Below are 26,664 nucleotides of genomic sequence, written 5' to 3'. Positions count from 1 at the left end.
TTCTCTATTCAGACTTCCTGTGTTTAATTACAAATCAGGCCCCCCCAAGAGTGCTAAAATGGTACAGAATTCAGCAATAATACAGTGAAAGAAAACACATGATCCTAACCTTTTAAAGCTTACTTTAAAAGATTTTTTGAAAAAAAAAGTAGCCAAGAATTTTAATTCCACACAGGAAACAAAAGCAATTCCAAGAAGGCTAAAGTGTCTTAATGACCTTTATTGGAATCTTTTGAATATCAGCTCATTAAAGTCTTCGTTTCCTATTTCTTGCATTAATCCCCTGAAAGCTCCAGACTGGCAAAAATATTAAGTACACAGCTGATTTCTATACAACATACTTAATATATATAAATTTATTATTTGTTTTGCACGTCTATGGCTTTACTACTTTCAAGACAAAAGTCACATATAAAAATACAGACTACTCAAAACATAAAAGTCAGCCAATGTCTATGGTTTACAATGCAAAGCTTGCAGACAACACAGACTATATATAATTCACCTGTTTGTGAAAACAGAAAGCACTCATACTGAACTCTAGAGAAAGGTGCTGATACATGGGGAAGCTCACTGATGACTCTCTTTTATGTTTATAATATAGATCAACACCAAATTATTTCACATATACTCAGTATCTATCTATCTATATATATTTTTTAACCAAATTCTGGTGTAAAAGTCACAAACCAACATGTAGATACAAAATGTTAGGAAGGGTTTAACATATATAGGGGAAAATAATGTCTTATGCATTGTAAAGAGTTTTTACAATCCAGCATGAAGGCAAATGTGGTTGAAAAAATAGGGAAATCCATAAACAATGATAGAAAAAAATTCAGTCAAGCCACCTAACAACACCAGATTTCAGATATCACTTATTTAACATTATGTCCAAAAATGTCCATGTGCTGCAGAGGTCTCTACAAATCAATTAGAATAATGTCAACAAGATCTGCAAATAGAAGCCTTAGCAAGTAAACATGACTCATGCTTCTATCTCTGAAAAAATGAGGCTTGACTTCCAGTGAAAGGCAGGTAAGCACAGCAATGAAGAAGCCTTCTTTATAATAGCTTAACTACCAATTTAGGGCACTGTATACATTTCCCCAGCTATGCGTGCACAAAATATTCTATGATAAAATGATTCAATTTTTTTTTTAAAAGCATAAATTAAAAAAAAAAAATAGAACTCAGTGAAGCTAGTGAAACCACAAAGGCATTGAACTCCAACAACATTTCAGAAGCTAAGGGATAAAATTAATCGTAAAATCTGGATGATCAATCTTCCATCAGCACTATGATTTTGGATTTACTATTAAGATTTTATACTAGTCTTTGGATAAAATTGCCAAGTCTGACAAGAACCAATGTTTTGGAAGGAGCAGTGTCACCTGTAAACATCCTGCCACCTGACTAACAGGATGGCCTCTGCTTCAAGACCCGGGACGTGATAAGACAGGAAGCTCTCGACACACAGGCCTGGAGAAGACGGACTGCATGTATCACTGCTGAGTGAAGCCACTCTACTTCGACAGAGCTACTGATCACTTATGTTTGTTCTTAAAAAAAAATTAGAAAACTAACCAATCTTTTTCTCCAGAATTATAAAAGATAAAATCTATGAGTCAGTACTATAATGTGATTACAGAAAAATAGCCAACAGAAGAAAAATCCACGGCTGTCCACATCATCCCCAATCTACTTTCTGTAGCCAGTACCTTCCATGTGCTCTGAGGACAGAGCCTCAGAAACTGTCACCTCAAAGCTGAATCAATGACCATCTCTGTCACTGTGGCACAAGCAATGCAGCTTCTTTCTTAACACGACACTGATTTCCTTCTTCAGGATTTTCTTTGATGGTATTACGCAACACCGGTTCTTTTAAAGGTAACAAAGGTATCACAAAAAACTCCTTGGAAATCTTCTGCAATTCCACAAAGAAACCTGGCAATTTCATACTTTCATTCCTCCCCCCATCACAATTTTTGTTTTTCTAAACTACAAGTGACAACTCACATAAGATTTCATTAATTTACTTAAAATAAGGGAAGGCTTTTCAGTGTCTCCCCACTCCAGATAACTGAAAGATTTAATGAAACTTTCACTCCATTTCACTTATTTAGTGAAACTCAGTGCCAATAATTAAAAGGTTGATACTATAAAATTCAAACTTGGGCACAGGCGTGTCCCACTCAGAAAAGATTTTATACAGTTAAAAACTTGTGCTTTCTGTCTCACATTTTATAAGCAACACAGGTTAATTTCAACTTCAGTTTTCCTTTTTGATGCAGTGTCTCTCATGTAAGGAACAGTGTCCCAGCAGCCTCCACACACAGACCTCAGTGATCCCTGAGAGCGGGAAGTCAGCGCCTCCTCCAGGGGACTCTCGCCCTCCTGAGAAAACATTCTTAACTTGTGCACTGTGTTCACGGAAGTCAGACTGAGGGACGAGCGCTCTAGAGGACAGTCAAGGACAGACGAGCTGCAGAGAGGAGCCCCTCGGTCTCCAGTGCGCCTGCTCCGGTGGCCCTCCAGGCAGACTGGGTCTCCTCCCCTGAACCACAGACCTACTTTTCTCTGTAATAAAGCAGGTAGTACTTCAGGGGGTCTGGCAGAGGGAGGCTCAGGACCTTCTCACGCAGGAAGTTCACCGGGGGCTCAGGCTTGGCGTCCGGTGGGGTGGTCGCCTCTTCTTCCCGCCGGTCCTCCTCCAGGTCTCCAGAGCTGTTGTCATCAGAGGGGTTGGAGATTCGACTGGCAAAGACCTCTTTGTCCAAAAAGACAATCGTTTCCAATCGGCGGCGGCGAACTCTCCTTCGTTTAAACCTGGGAGTGTTCTTCAGTCCATTTCCATTTTTGTTCACTGCTTCCTGGTGAATGACCTTCTTAATGGTGCCCCGGATGGCGATGCGTGCCAGGTCCTGGAGGCTGCGAACCGCCAGCGGTGCTGCGTGCAAAGAACAAGACTCAGCCTCACCTTCGTGATCACAAGGTCTAGACAGCTGAGAAAATTATAACCTCATTTTCATTCACTGGCATATTTACAAACACATGACAAGACCAGGAGACGGCTGGAGACAAATGTTATCTGTGCTTTAATTTGCATTCATATGGTATTTTTCACAACATATTTTCAAATAAACTGGCCCTTAAATCAGATAAGAAAAGGAAGCAGCACTGCTCGGATAATCAATGAGTGGAAGAATCAGAACCAGGGTTATAGGGTTTGGTCCTTTGGCATCTGGCTTCATTTCTCTATTTGCTGTGTTCACTGAAGCATTCTCTCATCTAGCAGAAGTACAGAGACCACGGGCTCCAGCATTCTTTTATCTATTTTAGTATTTTCACAGTATTTCAGAAATTTAAGTATTTGTTCCTTTTTTATTAAAGTAGAGAACAAGCAGTTCCAAAACATTTTTAGGAACAAAATTCCCAAAGCACATCAAGGAAAAATAAAATCTGGTAATTAAATTACATGGCAATATAAGGGTTTTTCTAAGGGGAGAAGAATTACTAGCGATTATGTTTTAAATACATTAAACTGAAAATGAGCTTCACTTTCTACCCCCCGAACCTAACTTCTCCAAAAAATAATAACCCACACTATAGAGAGGGCTCCAGTTGCCTGCAGTGTCTCTTACCCAAACCACAGAGGCCCTCACAGAACTGGCTCTGCACTCGCGGCCCCACAGGGACCCCAGGCTCCTTTGTCGGCACACGGGAGGGGCCCTGGCACTCACCTGCTCCTAGACACCCCACCACAGCTCCTGCTCCAATGCCACTCGGCGTTCCTCCTGCTGTGACCCCCAAGGATGCCTTTTCAGACCTCCCGACGGCCAGCTCTGGCCTCCAGCTCACCCCAACATGCCACTGGTGGAAGCCACCTCTTCCCCCTGGCCCCAGCCTCTCCTGCTGCCTCTTCCTCTTCCACCCAGCCTGGCATGTTCCCTAAAGAGGTTCCCCTCTGCTTATGCCTGTTGATGACTGGTTTGACATCCATCCCATGGCCTCAGGTAACACAGAGCAGCCAGAGGCTCCCTGGGTTCCAATCCAGGCCTGACTGGGGTCAGAGCCTCCCACACACCCACCTTCACAACATGCCAGCCAGCTCTGACTCCCATATCCTTCCTCAGAAAGGCCCTGCATGCCTCCTGAGTCCCTGACACTCTGAAGCCCAGCATCTTAGCTTTGGTCTTTATCTCCTGCCTGGAAAATCCCAAGGGTCTCCTGACTGGCTCCTGCCCACAATCTGATCCATCCAAAAGCTGACCCTCATCAACGTGACTCTACTAGTCTAGGAACCTCTAGCCTAGGAGATACAGTTACAAATAACTGGAATGTTCACTTCAGGAACCCTAAATAGCATCATAGTCGTTCACTGGGCCACATTTGCTTTGAAGCCCTGGCCTTAAACGCTGCATCTCTGGTGCCCTCCACCCCATCATGATCCTGTCCAAGCGTGACCAAGACACTGGTCTCAGGTCCGGACTGAGCCCTCACCTTCCAAAACTCTGCAGAGGCTCTGGACAGCAGTGCCCTCCCCACCGCAGGTCACATCTGCCTACTTGTTCTGAAGGCATTTTCAGGGAAGCAAGCACTCAATAAAGTCATCTTCCCCTGACCACCAGGGAGTCCAGAGGTGCCACATCTTTTATTTAAAATACGGGACAGGCTCCACAACCTACATGATGAACTCAGGTCTAAGCACCTGCCCAGCCAGTGCCTCCCACAACCTGACTGCACACATCAGGTCCTCTAGCTGAGTCACCTGCCTCAGCTCATGCTTCTCTTCTATTTCTTCTCTTTCTAGAGAGCGTCTTCTCACCCTTGAATATTAAGCACAAATGACCTAAAATAACTCAAAATAAGCTAAAAACCGATTATAATTTTTCAATGATTTCAAGTGATTTTTAAAAAACCACTTGTAAAACTTTAAGGCTTCAGTGAGTGGAAAAATGGTCTTTAATATTAAAAGGTTCCTGATGAATTTTGTTTCTCTCAAATTCTGGAAAGAGTAAAAAGATTTAAAAGGTAAGGAAGAATCTCTGCACTCACGTAACTGCACGAGCCTCGACTTCCCGGACTCAGACTGGCAGGGCTGGATCAGCGGAGCAAAGGAGACAGCCAGAATCTTCTTGGTTTCCCAAGCAGAAGGGCCAGTGCGCGTTATCTTAGTCAGCTGTCCCAGAGGTTAAAATGAGAATATTCAAAAGATTTGACTACTGGTAGTTTATATCTGGACTTCCCTGGTGGCTCAGACGGTAAAGCGTCTGTCTACAATGCAGGAGACCCGGGTTTGAGCCCTGGGTTGGGAAGATCCCTTGGAGAAGGAAATGGCAACCCACTCCAGTACTATTGCCTGGAAAATCCCATGGACAGAGGAGCCTGGTAGGCTACAGGCTACGGGGTCGCAAAGAGTCGGACACGAATGAGCGACTTCACTTCACTTTCACTTTCAGTTTATATTTAAATATAATCACTCCTATATACAATCTAAAAATCACAGACACTAAAGATGAAAACACCCGACAACACAGGCCTCTGATGTGACGTGACCAGAACGACACCTAACTCAGCGATATTCTTGCAAAGGTGCTCCAGTTCCTAGTACAGAAGTTAAGGAAACAATGAGAGAAGGAATGTGGGGAATCTGATAAGACAAGCTTCTTATAGACTCTCCAAAGAAGTCACTGTTGTAGGGGAAACGTAGGGAGACCAGGGTGATCCTAAAGTAAAAGTCATTCAAGACACAACCACCTGCAACCTTCAACCTAGACTGAGTCCTGGCTGTTGTTCGTGGGGATGGGAGTATAAGAAGAGACCATCTTGCACCCACCGAACAGCAGCTACCATCACAAATCAGCGCTGCTTCCTCACAGGTGAGTGGGCCACCCTGGATGTGGGTACCTGGCCTCACTCTCGGAGGTGCACATCGATGTGTCTAAAGTGCTTCCAGGGATGCAGCCCCCATGGGACACAGGGCTGTCTGGCTGACATGCTGCAGTGTAGGTCAGCCAGATGGTTCCTGTGAACCACAGTACAAGGAGCACCACGAGAACGCGACCGGACAACACGGCCACGCATGTGCTCCATGACTGTGCCAGGTTCTGAAGGGCCTGAACAGCTCACAGTAGGATTTCTGGTCAGCTTTGACAAGCCACGATGATTGCGCTCTCATCTAAAAATATCTAAGCTAGCAAATCCTCTAAAAACTAAGACTCTGTGTCCTGGATCTCAGAACTAAAAGAACTAAGTACCCACATACCAGACAAACATCAATAACTTACCACATTCCTTTATACCAGCAAAATCTTTTTTCAAAAAATTTTTAAAAGGAGAACGTCTAGTCATAATGGACGTGAAATATTTGAATATAATCAGTAAACTATGTGTAAACCTGTAAACAAAACTATAAATCCCTATTTCACGTTGAAGTATTCAGCTGCATGAATACTGAAAAGATGCCTTCAATCCCTCATTCATCTAGATGTTAACACAATGTATTTCTGCAAGACAACACAGACTTCTAAACTCATCCGTATAAGTAAATACGTATTTAAAACAATACTCTGAGAAAGAAAAGCAAACACAGGGACGTCTGGCCCTTTCCTGCAAACTACTAAAACAGCAATAAGAACCGGCTCCTGGCGACCTGCCTCTGAAATGGCCAAGGTTAAACAGCCTCTGGTCAGGCGCTCCCGCAGGAGGTCACAAATTCAGACAAAACCAAGGTAATGTCTGTGCAGGCTCTTCACAGCAGCACTGTTTCTAACAGTGAAAGGCTAGAAAGAATTCAAATGCCTATCCGAAGCAGCCACAGCCTTACACACCCCTATTCGAAACAGCCACAGCCTTATACACCCCTATCCGAAGCAGCCACAGCCTTACACACCCCTATTCGAAACAGCCACAGCCTTATACACCCCCATCCAAAATAGCAACAGCCTTACACACCCCTATCCAAAACAGCCACAGCCTTATACACCCCTATCCGAAATAGCAACAGCCTTACACACCCCTATCCAAAACAGCCAAAGCCTTATAAATCCCATCTGAAACAGCCACAGCCTTATACATCTCTATCTGAAACAGCCACATTCTTATACACCAACAAAAATTTTAATAAACAAAACAGAGATTAAAAAGACTTTCTAGCTATAAGGAACATCACGTTTTTAAAAAATAAATGATGTATAAAACTTAAAATTATCAACTCTCATATGTATGAACGGGTGGGTGGAGTGTAAAAGTGTGTACCCTCACTGAAAATTTTTTTAGCTTCTACTTTTTTAAGGAAAGATAAACCAAAACAAACAAAAAACAAGTCACCTACAGGTGAAGGGAGCAGAGAAGAGGGGACATACACAGAATAAAATTCTGAGTATTGCTTGCTTAGACTTTGGAATCTTATATAACTATTTTACAAAGTTGTGATCCCCAAAATGGCAACCTCTCAAAACTGAAAGAAAAGAAAACAAACGAGCAGTTCTTTGGGGCTGGCGCCATAACTTCACACAGAGGTGTAATTCCCAGTAACTTAAAACACAGTAATTTAACTTCTCTAGTGGAATATAAGGACAATACAGTGGGGTCCCCAAGCCACTCCCTGACAAAACAAGAAAAATCCTGCTCTAGTTTCAGAAATCAAGATTGCTGCTGATGACACCATACATTGCAGATAAACAGTAAGCCGGGTGGTTGGGGATCAGGACTTTTGGTTTGAGAAAAAAGTGCTACTGATATAACACTAAAATGTGAGGGAAAAAAACCCTGGTCCTGATCTTGATTTGGAAGTACTGATATGACTTTATGGTGTCTTTTCTCTCCAAAACATCAAAGCAAAAAAAAAAAAAAGTGTGTGTGTTGGGGCGGTGGGTGGCGGGTGACTCCCAAGCATTAGTCGTCCATCAGAAAAACGAACACGGATCCACGATCGCCTTCAAGATCCCAACTGTGGTGTCTAAACACCAATTCCCACCAAACTGAAAACGAACAGGGATTATTCATTTTCAGAAAGAGTTAATTCCAAGTTTGTGGTTAAAAAAAAAAGTACACAAAGTCTGGAACGTCTTCTTACCAGAAATTAACAAAACTATCAAAGATTCTTGAGGCTGCAGAGCCCAAGAGCCAATGTGGAGAGGCAGCCATGGCCAAAGTGAGACAGTCTGAACTCTGATAAGGGTCACAATTTTGCATGAATTCATTTTGCTAAAAAAATCAAGCAAAACCTCACTGGTCACTATCTTTGGCAGATGCCAGAAAACCAATTATTGAGAAAAACTGACAAAGGTTAATAAGAATCAGATTTATCCTGCACTTCCTTTTATAAAGTATACCTCAGGGTAAACAAACAACTAACGAGGGTGTTTCTCTCCCCCTGTGTATTCTGGCTACTAAATGAAGAGAAATGAGAGAACGAGGAGGTATCATTCTACGGCCCTTAACAAAACAACGGATCAGGGCCAGTCACACTGCTGGCATCAGAAAGAAAGAACAGCCAAGATCTTAAACAAGGAAGGACTCTGTAACCGCTGGCAAGTATTCAGGTGTCCTTTCTCTTCCAAAATAAATCAAATCAGAACCTAGGCGACTGGACCCGCCCCACCTTGGCAGTCTCTCTAGCCTGTTTACTCATCTGCGAGAGGAAGGGATTTGTAACAAGAGTTACAAGGAAAAATGCCTGTCAACTCCCCGGAACAGACCTCAGCAAACAGCTGAGTGCACGAAACCACCGGTTACAAGAGGACCTGACCTTCTCTTCCAGTGGCATGACCAGGATGCCCCCGACCTTGAGGAGGCTCTTCATGTACTCCTCGTGTTCCTTCTGCACGCCTGCCCCGCAGTACACCCGGTCATACTGAGAACAATCTGGAGAAATCTCCAGGCAATTGCCAGTAACAAAGGATGGTTCACAGAAGTCAAACCTGAAAGCAAAAGATGTTTTCCACAACTAAGTATATCATGTCATAACAAGTCTATATAGTAAATCTACATTAAACATAGGTTATGTTTTCACTGTACAATCCCACAGCGACGTAATAAAATTAAGAGTCAGAAGCTGGGATATCAGACTTCTGAAAGAACTACGTGAGTAATAAACAGAACTCTAGAAATTCCAAAGAAAATATTATGAAACTCAGTATCATAAACACAATCCAAGCTTAAGTCACCCAAGCTCCAGGCATATCACTATCTTTGCTGTTATGATTATCTTATTATCTTTCATCTTCATTATCTTCTACTATCCTATCTTGCTTTTATATCTTATTCAAGATCTACTAACAGAGTAAAAAGAGAAAAAAATATACTTGGTTTTTCTAAAAATTTTAATCCCTAAAATAAGAACTTAAATGCCTTGTTTTACAATGGCAAGAGCTAGTTGCGCGGTACATTTAAAGACAATTGCAACAATTCCATTTCAGAAACAAGTACATGATAAAATGCTGCCTCTATTGGAAACATGAACATTAAGAAAAAATGAACATTCTATTTCCTTCTCTTACACTGGTGATAAATTACCTTTATTTAGGTGTCATAATTAAAAAAAAAAACTTAAGGTCCTTAAAAACATAAAATATTTTTAAAATAACTAGAACATACACACACATATCACTTAGTCACCTGCCACACTTTAATCACAACTGCCAGAACATGAACAGTAGTGAACTGATTTCTTTCCACTTAATCCAAAGTTTAAGTTATAACTGACACCCAGACCCATGGACAGTTTTGGTCTTACTTGTCAAAGCTGTCGCTTGTCCTGATGAAGAAGTCCAGCTTCTGCTTCGCATACTCTGTCACATCTGAATGGAGTTCTACTCCGTGATTCACTCCAAAAGGGCCTAAAACGTTTCAGAATAAGAAAACATATAGAAACAGGACAAGAACCCCTACTCTTTATTTCTATTTCATTGACTGCAACACATTTGACTGGACATGTATAATTACAGAAATTCACATTTATTGGGCCAAAATCACCCAATCCATTCTTTAAATATGCAGACTAGCCTCTGCTCACCACATCATCAATACTCCTTATATGGCACTACCAACTCACAGCTTCCTAGAGCCTTGACCGTCCTGTCCTCAAACTTTTAAAGAATCATCTGAAAAGGTAAAACGGCCAAGATCTGAAACCAAGAGTTACAAGTGCCACTAAACCAGTGAATCCTAAAGGAAATCAACCCTGAATATTCACTAGAATGACTGATGCTGAAGCTAAAACTCTAATACTGTGGCCACCTGATGCAAAGAGCCAACTCACTGGAAAAGACCCTGATGCTGGGAAAGACTGAAGGCTGGAGGAGAAGGGGACAACAGAGGATGAGATGGTTCGATGGCATCACCAACTCAATGGACACGAGTTTGAGCAAACTCTGGGAGATAGTGAAGGACATGGAAGCCTGGTGTGCTGCAGTCCACGGGGTCACACAGAGTCGGACACAACTTAGCAACTGAACAACACAATGAATTAAAGAAGAAACGTGTCTTTGCAAAAGAAAGTGGACACAGGTCTTTTTTCCAACAAAGGTCTCTGCAAACACTCAGATGTGGTATTTAATTCTCACAAAATAGTTTTAATCATCATCAAAATAAAACTGTAATTCCAAAGTCACAATGAAATATTTTTAATCAAAATAAATTTATCAGGGACTTCCCTGGTGGTCCAGGGGCTAAGACTCCACACTCCCAATGCGAGGGGCCAGGTTCCATCCCTATTCAGGAAACTAGATCCCATATGCCGCAACCAACACCCAGCACAGCCAAATAAATGAAAGAATGAAAGAAAAGAAAGACATTTATCAATAACTGGAACTAAAGTTATGAGAAAAGTTAGGAGCCCACTTAATAATAAAAGTGCTTCCTCCACATACAAATGCCTCTGGGTTAAATCTCAGTGAGAACTACTGACACGAAACAGCTTCATTGAATCTCTGGGTTTTAAGAATCCATTTGTATGAAGGTCAAAACAGGCAACACTTATTTGTGTGATGGAGGTGAGTATACTTCCCCCTGGAGGGGACGGGGTCCTACTATTGGAGGGGTGGCCATGGGAATCTCTGGGGCACAGATTCTACTCTGCATCTTGTTCTGGGTGGTGCTTACATGGAGGAGGATGTAAAAAGTCACCAAGCTTCACACTTCATACTACATTCATACATGCTTCATGCAACTTTGTCAAGTTACTATGGATAAGTTATACCTTGATTTTTAGAAAATCTGCATGAGAAAATGAACACGGCATGTAGGGCTTTTATTTAGAAAACATACATATAAAGCCACAGTGTAACACTCAACCCTACATCCAACAGAAATACTGGTAAATGCAGCCATCTGTGCACTGCACACACTTCTCTGCTTCCACCGCTCACCTGGCCCCTCCCAGTGCAGCAGCTCCCCCAGGTGCAGGCTTCCCTGCCTCTACCAGACGACTCACCCGCTCTCCTTTCTCAACACCTCCCACACAGAGTGGCTGCTAAAACCGCCTATCATCAAAACACAGCCTACTTGAGAAGTCACATTTCCACTGTTTATGACACCACATCCACATTACTTCCTGTCCAATCCCACTGCTCTCTTGGTCACTTGCCAGAGATCAAGAAAACATGCATTTACTTCCCCCTCATCATATTCTCATTAGCCCCTCAGCTCTGTTAGACTCTTACTGAGGACAAGAAACTTCACACCAAACAAAGTAACGACACATATCCCCTGACCCACTCCAGTAAAAAGATGATTGAAAGAGGAGGAAGTACGGGACGGGTCAGAATGGTGGTACCAAGGACACAACCCTGAAGCTGGTCCCACAAGGCCCCCCAGGCACAGCAGCTCCCACGTCACACAACAACGTCAGGTTAAGCTCACAACTGCTGTATCTCCCCCTGCCCCCTGCCATCCTGCCAACTGGAACCTCGAGAAAGGAGCACCCTCAGCAGGGCAAGGAGTCGCAACGTAAGCGCAGCAGAGTGGCACAGAGGCAGCAGGGCAGAGAAAATAAGGACCGCAAGCCACCTAAGTCACATGGAAGACTGCAGGCCCTGGGAGACCAGCAAAGTCTTCACCTCACAGTGAGCAGCACGAAGCTGAATAAACCCCAGAGGGAGGCCTACGACACACGGACTGAAAACGGTCCAGGGCCTGTGTCCTCCTCCCTGCAGATCCGAGACTCTACCCGTGAAATCAGACTCTCAAGTTACCGCCTTCAAATACATCAAAGCGGCACGCAGTGTCCATTACGACCAAAAACACAGCTTTCCTTCCTTCACAACTCTCCTCCCTGTCATCCAGCAAAACCCCCAGAAAAGAGAAAGTGGGGGCTCAGAAAAGACAAGTAACAACATCCGTCATGAGCTGTTTCTTTATGACTTCTAGAGAATGTCAAATGTACCAGGTCGGTTGAAGATGACTTTAAGTCATCCTTTCCTAAGCATTTTATTTTTAATAGCATTTCCAATCTAATCAGGTTGATAACCCTCCCCCTCCCCCCAAATACCACCTTATCCTTAGCTCCTCCAATTTCCAGCTCCAACAGCGGGAATTACAATTCACTAATTCCAGAATGATGAAAAACCTGAGCTCTCTTTGCAAAGCAGTCTCAATCCAAGACAAGTTCAAAAAGCATTTAGCCTAAAAAAAAACAATAAAACAAAAAACTACACATTTAATAATCCGAGGATTTAGCCCAAATTTATATTTTATAGCCCAAAGTCAGATGATCAGAATCTCAAAACTTTACCAAATTCTGAAGTATATGAACTTATAAAGCAACCAAAAATTTCATTCCATACCCACAAAAGCAACTGTGACTACTAAGATTTTCTAAAGTGCCTGTAATAACCACAGAGAAACAATGTTGTAATGTACTGCTAATGATTACACTTGACTTTTAAGCTGTTATCACTTGAAATCACCAATATACAGAATCTTACACTGACTTGATAACAATGTTGAGATACCTAAGCCAAAAACTTAAGATATTTAGCAAACCTTGTCAGTTCCAACATCCACGCGTACCAAGACCCTAGCAACCTCGGGCCAACCATGTCTTCCTCCACCCAGGGGCACCAGCCCACTTCCTCCGCAGTGCCCTTTCCTAAAGCACAGAGCAGCTCCTGGCCTTCCTCTCGCAGAACTGTTCACCCAACTCTTGAGTGAAAACAGACACCTGTCCCCTACTACCGCATTTAACATGAGGTAGGAATCTTTAAAATCTTCAGTAATCAGATAATGATGTTTCAGTATTAAAATGGTCAGCTTCCATGTATAATCTCACAACTTATTTGTTTGAGCAAACAGGCTAAATGGCTTCAAATACCATAACTTGTGAAATCTTTCCTACCCCTGGAATACATTTGAAAATAACTTACAAGTATTAACTCCTTTAGTATCAAAACAACAAAAAACAAAAACTGCTTGGAAAAACTTTAACTGCCAGGGACTTTAAAGTTAATTATTCCAGTTTAGAGACAATGACAGGCACGCTGAGTGATTATATTAATCAAGAGATCACCAAAAGGTCCAGATTTATACAATCTCTAGGTCCTCTGCTGTCCAAGAGGAAGCTGTGCTGGTCAGATGCTGGAGGTACAGGTGGGGGCAACAGGAAGGCTCCAGAGGGACTCTTCTGTTCATCACGGCAATTTCTCCATTAATATCATCACCCTCCAACCCCTGTGTGGATACCATGATGGCTGGGCAGGCCAAGGGCAGTTACAACTCGGCCCCCACTAAGGACAAACTGCCAGCAGGCTCTCCCTCCTGCACGTGAGACCGAGCCAGACTCACCGAGGATGAGCCCCACCATGGAGCTGAGGTAGCCAGTGCCACTGCCCAGGTTCAAGAATGAGAGACCAGGCTGCAGGTCCAGGGCCTCCATCACCTCCGAGTAGATGCACGGAGCAGAGAGGTGGATGTTGCCATGCTTCCACGCTAAATCTTTATATGCGTTCTCTTTAAACTCTTCGAGGTAATAGTCTGCACGGTCAATAGCTCGGAACGCCTGCTCCACCAGCTCAGAGCGGATGTACTGCGCCTCCTTCAGATTGTCTATCAGCTCGTCGTTGTCCTCACCAGCACTCACCGCGCCTCCCATCCTTGAGATCACGCTCAGGCAAAGCTGCAGTTTTAGAATTTTCAAAAGAGCTATTCACATTAAAGGTTAGAGCAGAACAATAAAAGTCCTAAACACACACCAATTTCAGATTCTGAATTCTAAAAATAATACAGATGGAATATACTTACTCAACACCCAGCCCCTTACACTACCTCCCTCCACGTCCAAGGATGCCAGATACAGAACAAAAAAAAGGTTAAATTTCAAATTTAATTATATTCATCCAAAAATAAGTTGTAACTTATAATATCAACTGAATACAAATGAACATGTGATACCTAACACACAGCTGACAACTTAAAAACATCATTAAAGAATTCAAGACTTTACTAAAAGTCATCATTCTGGAAAGTCAAGCAATTAGGATTAAAAATATCTTGCTTATACATCTCTTAACAAGGATATTTCCACATATGGAAAAATAATTGAATGTAAACATGAAAAGAGGGCAGATATATTTACTAAAAAATCATTCTAAGAGGGATCTTTTTTGAATATTTCAAGTGCTATAGACCTTTTGTAAATAAATCTTTAAAAGCAAAAAAAAAATTTAAATTCAGGTCAATAAATACTAAAAAGGTATTCACTGTTACTTTGAAATTCAAATTCAACTGTTGTCTTATATTTTGCCTGCTGCTGCTGCTAAGTCACTTCAGTCGTGTCCGACTCTGTGCGACCCCATAGACGGCAGCCCACCAGGCTCCCCCGTCCCTGGGATTTTCCAGGCAAGAACGCTGGAGTGGGTTGCCACTTCCTTCTCCAATGCATGGTCCCACACGCCCATAAATATCAAGTCAAGCAAACCATTCAACCTTTGATTTGGATGTTCTCATGTAAAACTTCAGGCCAAAACAACATCCACAAAACTCTCTTCCCCCTGGAATATACTGTGACAAACACCTCATTTTAACAAATACAGAACTGTCTCAAGGCTGCAGCTCAGAAGCAGGAGACTCCTAGAATTCCCTCAACTCCTGAGAAGTAGCTACCATACCACCATTTCACCTCTTCAACAATAAAAAGGACATTTTTGCTCTCTTCCAAACTGCCTTCAAGAAGAAAAAGTAACATGTCCTCCTCTCTGAGTCAAGTACTAAAGTACAGGGTATCAGTACATGCTTCTCTCTGAGCCAACTACAAAGTACAATGTATCCTCATCTGATTCCTAGGGAAAATGATCCTGCATCTGTAGAGGTTTTACTCTTCCTGAACAACTCCAATATTATACTCACCACAGGCAACTTTCACTTCACATAAAATGGTAAATGCTTTACAAAACACTTGATATTAACTGCTGGGGCGGGGTGGGGGGGAACCTGACATCACAAAGGTTGCTATGTTTTCTGAAACAGGATGATGTCCATAATGTTACATTTTTATTATTACAAAGTTTATGCTTGCTTCTCCCTCACAATCCTGAGGACTTGTAACAGCAGAATGAGAATCACAAATACTGCCTCTAGAAAAATTCCATACACACACGACACACACAAAACTAGCAACTGTGGTGGGAGAGCATGCCCCAGGAATGAAAGTTACTGACCACACGCATGAATCTTCAGCTTCTCACAAGGACACAAAGTGTGTGAAAGGTGGGGCTTAACACAAGCACTCTTCCATTTTATGACCGGAGCAATTCATCTTCATCATCAAGATTTTAAAGCAGAATATGAGACTTCTCAAGTCACTAGGATGGCCCAGTTATTTGATTCTCACCCTGTTTTTAAGTTGTTTCAGAGCCCTTGGTGGTTACAGACCCTAACTCAGCCAGAGAGGATAAAGTGTTAACGAGGTCAAATTCAATCCTGGATAAACTACTTAGTTCTGAGGCTAATGCCTATACGCCTAGGCTAGGACAATCATCTTAAGATTTGGGTCACTGGTTAAAAGTGGAGTCCTGTTTGGTTGCTTCAGGGAAAGGTCTAGCTCTCACACATCCTCCAGGGTGGAGGTGAAAGCCACCTCTTCACCCAGAAGCCCCCAGAGTGTAATGTTCTATCCTCAGAAAGCAAACACCAAGTATATGATGGGTATGTTTCACTGTCTACCAAGTATTTATCCCTTATTTTCAACTTTGCCTCACTTTAAGAGTTTAATCCACATGCAAAGGCTAGCTTTTTAGTAAAAATAACTACAATCTTTTTACAGGCACCACCTGCCAGTCACGACCTCATTTTGGCTTCACAACATTGTGAGGCAACTTGGGACTGAAAAGTTACTTTGCTCATGATCACACACCAGTCTGAGGAGAGCTGGCATTCAAACACAGGCCTGTGTTTTTTACCCTACACCAAAGCAACAGGCTAAATCACTATGTGGTAACCTTATCTGCTGCCACTAGTGGGCTGCACGTGACCATTCGTAGGCTCGGATATTTGTTATTAACCTTGCCTGGCAACCTAACACTTCCTCACACTGAAAACAATCATTGTTTATTACTAACCATCAATGTGATCAGCTCTCATGCCACCAAAAACACCAACAACAATCTCAGAGATGGCTTTGACAAACCAAATCTAGACTCAGAATCCACCCTAATCCAAGTTTTCAAAGTAATGGTATATCATTTTCTGGATACTTGACTGGTTACACTTTGCAACCCTTAATTCAACACTCCATGTAACTGGGCACTGCCCAGCAGGACAACCTTACTCTCAGGCTGCTCCTTACAAAACCAACACCAAGGGCACAGGGAGGAGGTGGCTGAGCAGGGGTAGGAAGGTCTCAGACTGGTAGCCCAAGACGCTGTCACAGGGGCCAGTTAACACAGAATGAAGCTCTGATAAGGGGGCCAAGATTCAAGTCTACACTCATCCAGCTACTTAGTAAGGGCAACATGGACAAAGTAACTCAGGTGGAAGATAATAAGCTAGGGAGAAGAAAGCAAAATCACACCTCCTGCCGGAGGAATAAAGGAAGAAATGGTTTTCATTGTGAAAACCAGAACTCCTACAAGGAATGCAAAGGATTTGTTTTCAAATACTTGAAAGTCTGCCATATACACACTATTCATGGGCCTGAAAAAACCAGAGCAGTGGGACACATATCGGATGGAGAGAATTTCTACTTAACACACAAGAGAGCTTTCTAAAATCGAGGCTGGAAATACAGACACTGTCAGAACAAGGAGTCTCTCCCGGCCAAGTGCAAGCATAGAGAGGCCGGGCGCTGGTCTCAGGAGCCTCCAGCGTCCTCCCATACGAGAGAGGCAAGTTCGGACTTGAGTTATAGGAACCTGCCGGTCTACCCAACACTAAAAATGCAGTCCCTTACTTCAGCCCCTCCCTGGCCAAAAAGACGCAGAAAACGTCAGCAGGCACATAAACCAAGTGGGGATTTAGAGAAAGGCCTTTTTTGAGGTGCAAACATCAACCTGGGAGAGACAAGCCCTGGCAAACACAAAACACAGGCACCACAGCCAGGAGAGCTCCCTTCCCAACTGAAGACCTCTTCCAGGTCTTGCCTGAAGCCAAGTCACTCTCCCTTAACAGACTCTTGCACCTTCTGAAAAGGCACAACCTGTTTCGAACCTCGGTAACTCTTCACGTGCCGCGATAACGGCAAATGTTTCCTACTCAGTAATTTAGGGACCAGCTGCGCGCCTGGAGAGTTAAGTCAACCCAAGGGGTGTGAGCACTGCGCACGGAGACAGACCTCGGGACCCCGGGGAACCCGCGCCGGCTGACCCCCGAGAGGGCGGGAAGGGGGAGGGGAGCCGCCTGGGATAAGGAGGGGCGTTCATGCTGGGGTGGGGGCGAGAGGGCAGCGGAAAAGGACCGGAAGACGCGGAGAGGAGGAAGCGCCCCCGGGGGAGGGACCTGGAGCCCGCGCCCAGCGGGAGGGAAGGTATGGAGAGGAGGCAGGAAGGCAGAAGGGGCCGAGGAGACGCACCGCCCCCCTACCCGCGCAGGCCGGGCCGAGAGCCGCTACAGCGGCTCTACCTCCCGCCTCAGCCGAACCGCACCTGCAGCTCCTCGGCCGCCCCTCTCCCGGGAGCCCCTCGGCCCGCCGCCTGCCGATTCGCAGCGCCGACCTCTGCCGCTGTAAACATCCGCCGCCCCACTGCGCCTGCGCGCGTAACGGCCCTAATGCGCGTGCGCCGCGGCCCAGCGCCTAAAGGGGCAACCGCGCAGCTGGAGTTGCGTCCTGAGGTTTCTACCCGCCCAGCGAGCTGCTCGAATGCGGAGGTCAAAGGGCAGCCGCAGGTGAACGCTGTCACTTCCAGGCCCCAGCATGGGCCAAGACCCAGCTGTGAGCACGACTGGCAGGGCTCACACCTGTGGAAATGACCTTCCAGGAGGGGGCCGACAGGTGAGGAAGAAATGAAAACAGAGGCGATGGACAGTAACTGGCACGGTAGTGGCTACTGTGGCTTGAGTGACCCGGAAGGGACATTCGAGCGAAGATCTGCAAGACAAGAAGCATCCAGCTGTGCCAAGAGAAGTCCAGTGGCTTCAGACCAGGGAGAGCTGAAGTGGCCAGGAGCCCCTGGCGTGCCCACCCCTGCTAGGGGTCCACTCCCATACCTGCTCACCCACCCTCACGGGCGTCACTGCCGCCTTCACCCGCGCCGCATCTTGATCAGCCCTTCCTGGGAGAGTTGTCCCAGCGTCAGTCAGGATCTTTCTGCGTCTCAGAAGTCGCCTGCCCAGCGTCCTGGCCCACTGGCAGATCCTCCAGGTTACCTCCCACAGCCACCCATGCAGCCCTGGGGCCTTCTGCCCCCTGATGCCACCCATTGTTGTGGGCTACCTGCCTGGCCCTCCCAGTAGACTCTGTGAGATCTGCCTCAATCCTCCTTTTGCTCAGCACAAACCTCACATAGGTTTTCCAACTAGTTTTTGGCAACAGATCCCTTTGTTTAGACACAGCCCTGTATTTTACCTGTTTTTCTACAGCTACAGGCGTTGCTGCCTGGGCCCCTCCTGCCCCCACTTTCCTCCCCAGACTTGAGCTCCACTCAGAGCATAGTTTTCACCACTTTCCATGGTTCCAGGGAAGGCCTGCTTCCCTTGGTGGCAGCGACCCTGAGGTTGCTGCCAACATTGTGACACTCTAGCTCTCTGACCCTTTCCTCCCCAAGTGCCTGTGATTGTCTGCAACAGAGGCCCTGAAGCCATCCTTGACCTCTCCCTGCTGTGAGCAGATACCCCCTCCATACACCCCAGCCTGCTTTGGCCTTGCTTCCCTCGTGTCTCCTACCAAGGCCTCTTCACTGGCCTCCCACCTCACATCTCACAGCCTTCCCTGGGCTCTGTCCAGTGGTCTTCCTAATATATATGACAGATAATGTACCATCAGTATTAGTCTTTGTAGAGCGTCATGCTGAGCACTTTACAGAGCTTATTTCCTTGCAGTGGATACTAGCATGCCCTCCAGGAAGGAGAGGAGCAGCCCGGATGGCGGGAGTTGGCCTAACTCACTGCAAGGCCCCGTGGTTGTCCTCCTGGACATGGACACCTGGCAGAGGAGCTGCGCTGTGATAAAGGCCACGTCACAATTGTGTCCAGGCACAGGCCAAGACCAGGTCCCTGTGCCACCAGCGTGCCCTCTCCCGCCCCACAGCAGTGAGCCCCACTCCTCTGTCAGCACAACTGAGCTTCCCTCTGCCCTGCCACTCACCGGTATCACTGGTTTAGATGCCCCTGCTTCTTGATGGCATCCAGCCCATGCAGTTTCCCCGCCTATAAAAGAAATGTCATTGCCCTGCCAAGGCTACCAGACACATCAGTAGTTGGGTAAGCTGGGATTATTCTTGGTCCCAGGGGTTGGGGTGCACACCATAGGGAGTGACCCCGTGAAATCCCAGACACTCCACTCTCAGACCCTAGTAAAACAGAGCCCCAGGCTCTCCCTCTCCCACTCTGACCTTGCTGCGTGACCCTGAGGTTTGTTATGTACCCTCCAGGACCTGTGAGTGATAAATCTTGTTCCTCAGAATTCCCTCATGGTTTTTGCTGAAGTGCATCCAGTGATCATATACGAACCACAAGGGGCAGTCCAGCCACAATTGCCCCAGCAGCAGGAGTAGAGGGGATGTCTCTGGGGCTCACTACAAGTAATACACACCCAGAAAGTTCTAAGGCATTCCTAGCTGAGATCATTACCATCAATAGGCTGGTCAGACATGTCAGAGTGAATTAAATCCAAAGTGAGCAGAAGAAAAGCAGCAATACAAATCAGAGCAGAAATAAACGAAACTGAAAGCAAAAGAAAAGCAGCAATACAAATCAGAGCAGAAATAAATGAAACTGAAAGCAAATCAATTGAGGGAATGAGTGAAATCACAGGTGGTTCTCTGAAAAGATTGATAAAATTGATAAGCCTCTAGCCAGGCTAATCAAGAAAAAAATATACAAATTATTAATTATCAGAAACAAAATAAGGATCATCACCATGATTCCTATTAACATGAAGAGGATAATAAAAGAATATTGTGAACAACTCTAGCTTACAAATGTGATAATTAAAAAATGAACCAGTTCCTTTTAAGACACAAGTTAACAAACTCTTACAAGGATATATAGATCATCTGAGTAGTCCTACATCTATTAAGTCAATAATTAATAACCTTTCAAAACAGAAAGTACCAGGCACAGATGGATATACTGGTGAATTCTACCAAATACTTAAGGAAGGAATGATATCAGTTATATGATCTCTTCTGGGGAATAGAAGCTAGGTAACACTTCCTAACTCTTTCTAGGAGAGCAGAATTGCCCTAATACTAAAACTAGACAAAGACATTACAAGAAACAGAAAGCACAAACCAGTATCTCTCAAGAACATAAACATAAAAATCAAATGTATACAAGTTTAATCCAATATGTATAGAATGAATTACACACTATAACCAAGTAAAGTTTATGCCAGGGATGCAAAGCTAGTTTAACATTTCAGTGTAATCCATTACATCAATAGGCTACAGAAGAAAAAGTCTTAGGATCATATCAATAGACACAGAAAAACATCTGACCAATCCAACACCCATTCACTATAAAGACTCTAAGCAAACTAGAATTAGAGGGAAACTTTCTCAACTTGATAAAGAACATCTACAAGAAACCACAGCCAACATCATACTTATTGGTGAAAAGATACTTTCCCATAAAATGGGTAGTAAGGCAAGAATGTTCTCACCACTTGTATTGTGAGCTCTAGATAATCCGGTAAGACAGGAAAAGGAGAAAAAAGTATACAGATTTGGAAGGAAGAAATAATTGTCTTTGTTTATAGATGACAAGATTGTCTACATAGAATGTACACCAAAATCTATTAAATATAAGCAAATAAAAACCTCCTAAAGTCATAAATGATTGTAGCAAGGTTCCAGAATACAATTTTAATAGACAAAAATCTGTCTTTGGAATGTCCCTAGTGGTCCAGTGGTTAAGAATCCAACTGCCAATGCAGGGGACATGGGTTCAATGCCTGGTCTGGGAAGATCCCACACGTCTTGGAACTACTAAGCCCCACGCACTGCCACTACTGAAGCCCACAAGCCGCCGAGAGCCTGTGCTCGGCAACAAAAGAAGCCACCACAGTGAGAAGCCTTCACGCCAAAACTAGAGTATCTCCTGCTTGCCACAACTAGAGAAAGCCCACAAGCAGCAATGAAGACCCAGTACAGCCAAAAATAAATGAATAAGTCTTTTAAAAAAAAAATCTCTCTTTTCTATTTACCAGCAATGGACAATTGGAATTTGAAATAATAAACATGATAACATTTACATTAGCACCAAAAAAAAAAAAAAAAAAAACCCTTAGGTATAAATCTTACCCAAAAAAGTACAAGATGGATAAGAGACAAACTATAATACTCTGATTAAATAAAGAAAACCTAAGTAACTGAATAGAGATTCCATATTTACAGGTAGGAAGACTCAATGTTGTTAAAATGTCAATTCTTCCCACTTTGATCTGTAGATCCAATGCAATCCAATCAAAATCCCAGCACACTATTTTGTGGATATCAACAAACTGATTTAAAGTTTATGTGGTAAGGGAAAAAAAGAGAATATCCAACACAATATTGAAGGAGTAGAATAAAATTAGAGGACTGACATTGCTCGACTTTAAGACTTACTTTGAAGTTACAGTAATGAGTAATGAAGACAGTTGTGGTATTGATCAAAGAATAGACAAATGGGTCAATAAAACAGAACAGAGGGCTCAGAAAAAGACCTATACAAATACAGTCAACGGTTCTTTGAGAAAGGAGCAAATCAACTCAATGGAGAAAGGGCAGTCTTTTCAACAAATAGTCCTAGAACAGCTGAAACACACACAGAAGGGGATCTGCACACAAACCTCACAGTCATCACCTTAAAGTTCTGGAAGAAAATCGGGGAGACCTTCGGCTTGGCAATGATATTTTATATATGGTATTAATGACATGATTCATGAAAGAAAAAACCGATAAAGTGGATTTCATTAAAGTTCAAAACTTCTGCTCTGTGAAAGACACTATTAAGAGAATGAAAGGATAAGTCACAGACAGAAACTATTTGCCAAACACATAACTGATAAAGGACTTATATCCAAAGCATATAAAGAACTCTTAAAACTCAACAGCAACAAAAACTAAATAACCCAATTAAAAGATGGGCCAAAGACCTGAACAGACACCTCAGCAAAAAAAGATACACAGATGGCAAATAAGCATACAGAAAGATGTTCAACATCCTATGTCATCAGGAAATGCAAATTAAAATAATGAGATATACTCCACACCTGTTACAATGGCTAAACCCCAAAACACTGACAACACCAAACGCTAATTAGAATGGAGTACTGGGAACTCTCATTCATCTCTGGTAGGAATCCAAAATAGTACAGCCTCTTTGAAATACACTTTGGCAGTTTCTTACAAAGCAAACCAGTCTTATCATTAGATACGGCAGTTTCCTTGGCATTTACCCAAAGGAGCTGAAAACCTGTGTACACACAGAAATCTGCACAGGAATGTTTATAGCAATTTATTCATAATTGCCGATTTTTGTACACAACCGTGGTACATCGCAACAGTGGAATATTATTCAGCACTAAAATGAAATGAGTTACCAGGCCATGGAGAGACAGGGAGAAACCTTATATGCTTATTTCTAAATGAAAGAAACCAGTCTAAAAAGGCTACAGATTGTGTGGTTCCATACATACTGTATAACATGACATTTTAGAAAGAGCAAAACTGTAGAAACAGTCAAAAGATTAGTGGTTTCCAGGGATGGGGTGGGGGGAAAGTGAAAGTGAAAGTCGTTCAGTTGTATCTGACTCTTTGCAACTATACAGTCCACGAAATTCTCCAGGCCAGAATACTGGAGTGGGTAGCCTTTCCCTTCTCCAGGGGATCTCCCCAACCCAGGGATCAAACCCACGTCTCCCGTATCGTATCGTAGGCAGATTCTTTACCAGCTGAGCCACAAGGGAAGCCTTTGTGGGGTAGGGGGAAGGGAGATAAATAAACAGACCACGCAGGGTTTTTAGGGCAGTGAAGCTATTCTGTGTGATACTGTAGTGGTGGCTATAGGGCATGTGCATTGTCAGAACTCATAGAATGTACAACACCATGATTGACCTTAACGTAAATTGTGGACTTTAATAGTGTATCAATATTGGTATATCAGTTGTAACAATGTATCACATAAATGCAAGATGTTAATAATAGGGGAAACTGTTTGCAGGGAAGAAAGGATATATGAGAAGTCTCTGTACTACCCCCTCAATATTTCTGTAAACCTAAAACTACTCTCAAAAATGAAGTATATTAGTTTGTTGGGTTTTTTTAAAAAAGGAGACAATTTTTTTTTTAGAAATACAAAAGCTAGAACAGCAGACCCACACAGGAAATGATAAAGCTAGTTTTTCATACTGAAAGCAATAAGAGACGGAAACACAGATCTACACAAAAGAATGAAGAGCTCTAGAAATGATAATTATGGAGGTAAATATGTAAGATTATTTTCTCAGTGCACCTCAGTCCTGGATAAGGGTGTCACCTCTTACTTTACTTACTGCGGTGTTGTCTGTTTTTACTATGGGATAGAATTGCTTTTGCAGTTACAGTAACTAAAATACGCCTCCCAGTCTTCACCCCCCAGCCACCAGCCTCACTTCCGATACCTCCCCAGGTGAAGGAAGGGCTCTCACCTACTCTTGGCATCTTGGTTCTCTAAGTGAGTTTACTGCCCACAGATGCATCAAACTTCACTGCAGGGGGTGGGTGGGTGGTCAAGGTGGGGACCACAGCCCAAGTGAACACTGTTACACCTGGACCATCTGGTGATCAGAGAAGTGAGCCAGGAGGGGTCCACACCCTGGTTTCAGGCCACAGCAATGACAAGATGCAAAATTGACCACAAGGCGTCACCACTGTGTGCTGAAAGCATCCAAAGTAGGTTGTGTGAAGAGAAAAAAATTTTTAATCTTCCTCATTTTAAGCCATTTGTAGTGAAATTAACCCGGAGAAGGCAATGGCACCCCACTCCAGTACTCTTGCCTGGAAAATCCCATGGACGGAGGAGCCTGGTAGGCTTCAGTCCATGGGGTCGCAAAGAGTCGGACACGACTGAGCGACTTCCCTTTCACTTTTCACTTTCATGCGTTGGAAATGGCAACCCACTCCAGTGTTCTTGCCTGGAGAATTCCAGGGACGGCAGAGCCTGGTGGGCTGCCATCTATGGGGTCGCACAGAGTCGGACACGACTGAGCGACTTAGCAGCAGCAGCAGCGGTGAAATTTACCACGGTTTTAGACATGAGTCGAAGCTTCTCTGCTATTTGTCCTATAAGGTGACTGCATTTTAATTTTGATCTGAAAATACTGGTGAACTTACACGTATTAACGTATGTAAAATAACTGGAAAGGGATTCTTAAAAATAACGTCTCATCTTAAACCACCTTAAAAAAAGGTTAGAAATGCCTGGGCACAGGGAAGGAATCTGCAATGATTACTTTTCTATGTCCACTTGACTAAGTTATGGTGCTTGGATATTTTGTCAAATACAAGTTAGGTATTGTTGTGAGGGTATTTTTAAAATGTGGTTAACATTTAAATCAGTTAATTTTGAATAAAGCAAATTATCTGTCAAAATGTAGGAAGGCCTCATCCATGTATCTGGGGCCCTAAGAGCAAAGATGGAGATCCCTCCCCACCCCTCCACTCCCATCCCTATCCCCCATCCCCTGCTCCTGGGGCCATGGAAGAAGGGATTCCGCCTCCAAACATCACCTTTTCCCAGGTCTCCAGATTGCTGGCCTGCTCTGCAGATTTCAGACTTACACCCCCACACTATGTGAGCCAGTTCCTGAAAACACATCTCTCTTGATATACAGATATAAATGTAGGCCTACAGAAAGAGACACAGCTGATACAAATATTACCTCTTGGTTCTGTTTCTCTGGAGAACCTTAGAACTGGGTCCTTCCACAGAAGAGATGCCAGACCAGGTCCAAAAGCCTGTCTGCAGGATCCCTGCGATGGAAGCACCCCCCCCCCGCTCAGAAGTTGACACCCCCATTTCTTAGGATGCTTTTCCCAGGTTCAAGGGTCCCCTCCCCCTTAGCCAGCCCCTTAGCCACCCCACACTATGTTTTGTGACTCATGAGAGGGAAAGCTTGAGGGGAGAGAATGAGTGAGTAACAGCCTTAGAGTCACGGGGCTGGTCTGGAGAGAGCAAACTCCAGAACCTCTGGCTGCAGCTGTTGGTGGACAAAACCAGGTACTAGGGAAGGGCGACAGCAGCAGACAGCTTCAACCTGTGGTCACCAGGTGGGTGGCACAGCACTGCCCCGGGTGGCATCCACAAGCCCTGAGCTTAGCTGGCCATGGTGATCAGATAGCAGGGGTCTGACCTTGGAGCCAGGAATGGTGGCTGGTGCTGATGGGGTTGCAGGAAGGGGAGGTGGGCTAGAGGTGTTCACAGAGTGTCAGAAGTTGTGTGTGGCCCAGGGTCTGGGCTCCCATCACTCCCTCCCACACCCCTTCAGCAGCATGTGCTATGAACCAATTTATAAAGAAGGAAGCTGAGGCATAGAGGCCGGAAGTATCCTGCTCAAGGTCCCCAGGTGTGAGGTGGGCCTGAACTCACACCCTGAGAGCTGACACCTGTGTAATGTAAAAAGTTGGTTTGGGTTTTTCATAAGATGTTATGAGAAATCATGATATAACCATATCAGAAACCAGGAGCCCTCATGAGCGGGTCTCACCCAGCACTCCTAACTCACCTCCATGTGTTGCTCCTTGCACCTGTCCAGATATGATTCCTGGGCCCTCCTCCAACCCACTGAGCATGAAGTCTGTGCTTGGCTCCACATGACCGCACCAGTCCTGACCCTCAGCCTCTGCCCGAGCAGCTCAGAGGCTCCAGGTGACACTCCATTTAAAGGGTTCAAGTGATTGAACAATGTTTGAAGGTCACCAGTTCTGACCCATGGCTCCAACACACGGCAAGGTGTTGGTGGGGGGTGGGGGGGGGCAATAGAATCCCCTGCCCCAACACCACTGGTTACCCAGGGGTGCATAAGCCTTGTGGAAAGTGCCCCCAGGG

General features: G+C 44.2%; 1 protein-coding gene and 1 long non-coding RNA gene across 8 annotated transcripts in view; one reads left to right on the top strand and one right to left on the bottom strand.

Annotated features, from left to right (window-relative positions):
* Positions 1-200: 200 nt before the first annotated feature.
* PCMTD2 (protein-L-isoaspartate (D-aspartate) O-methyltransferase domain containing 2) overlaps positions 201-26,664 on the bottom strand; it is a 31,434-nt gene continuing 4,970 nt past the window's right edge. The window contains exons 1-6 of one of the 7 annotated variants that reach the window (XM_086333056.1): positions 19,739-25,207; positions 13,789-14,119; positions 9,743-9,845; positions 8,756-8,927; positions 5,059-5,182; positions 201-2,950 (exon numbers count right to left, since the gene is read on the bottom strand). In XM_086333056.1, coding sequence (XP_086189182.1) covers positions 2,571-2,950; positions 5,059-5,182; positions 8,756-8,927; positions 9,743-9,845; positions 13,789-14,095 — 1,086 coding nt within the window. In that variant the 5' untranslated portion in view covers positions 14,096-14,119; positions 19,739-25,207 and the 3' untranslated portion in view covers positions 201-2,570. Of the gene's footprint in view, positions 2,951-5,058; positions 5,183-8,755; positions 8,928-9,742; positions 9,846-13,788; positions 14,120-17,770; positions 17,991-18,018; positions 18,178-18,642; positions 18,856-19,738; positions 25,208-26,664 lie in introns of those variants that run through there. The other 6 variants (XM_086333058.1, XM_086333054.1, XM_086333053.1 and 3 more) reach the window with 6 other exon arrangements.
* LOC147360633 (uncharacterized) lies at positions 18,193-20,056 on the top strand. The gene is made up of 2 exons (XR_015139303.1): positions 18,193-18,796; positions 19,474-20,056. It is a non-coding gene; the product is annotated as an uncharacterized LOC147360633 (long non-coding RNA).

The sequence above is a fragment of the Bos grunniens genome, chromosome 13 (genome assembly GCF_055505025.1).
Source record: "Bos grunniens cultivar Pamir isolate PY7600 chromosome 13, Bosgru_T2T1.0, whole genome shotgun sequence".
NCBI classification, from domain to species: domain Eukaryota; kingdom Metazoa; phylum Chordata; class Mammalia; order Artiodactyla; family Bovidae; genus Bos; species Bos grunniens.
This window is presented reverse-complemented; position numbering and strand designations above follow the sequence as displayed.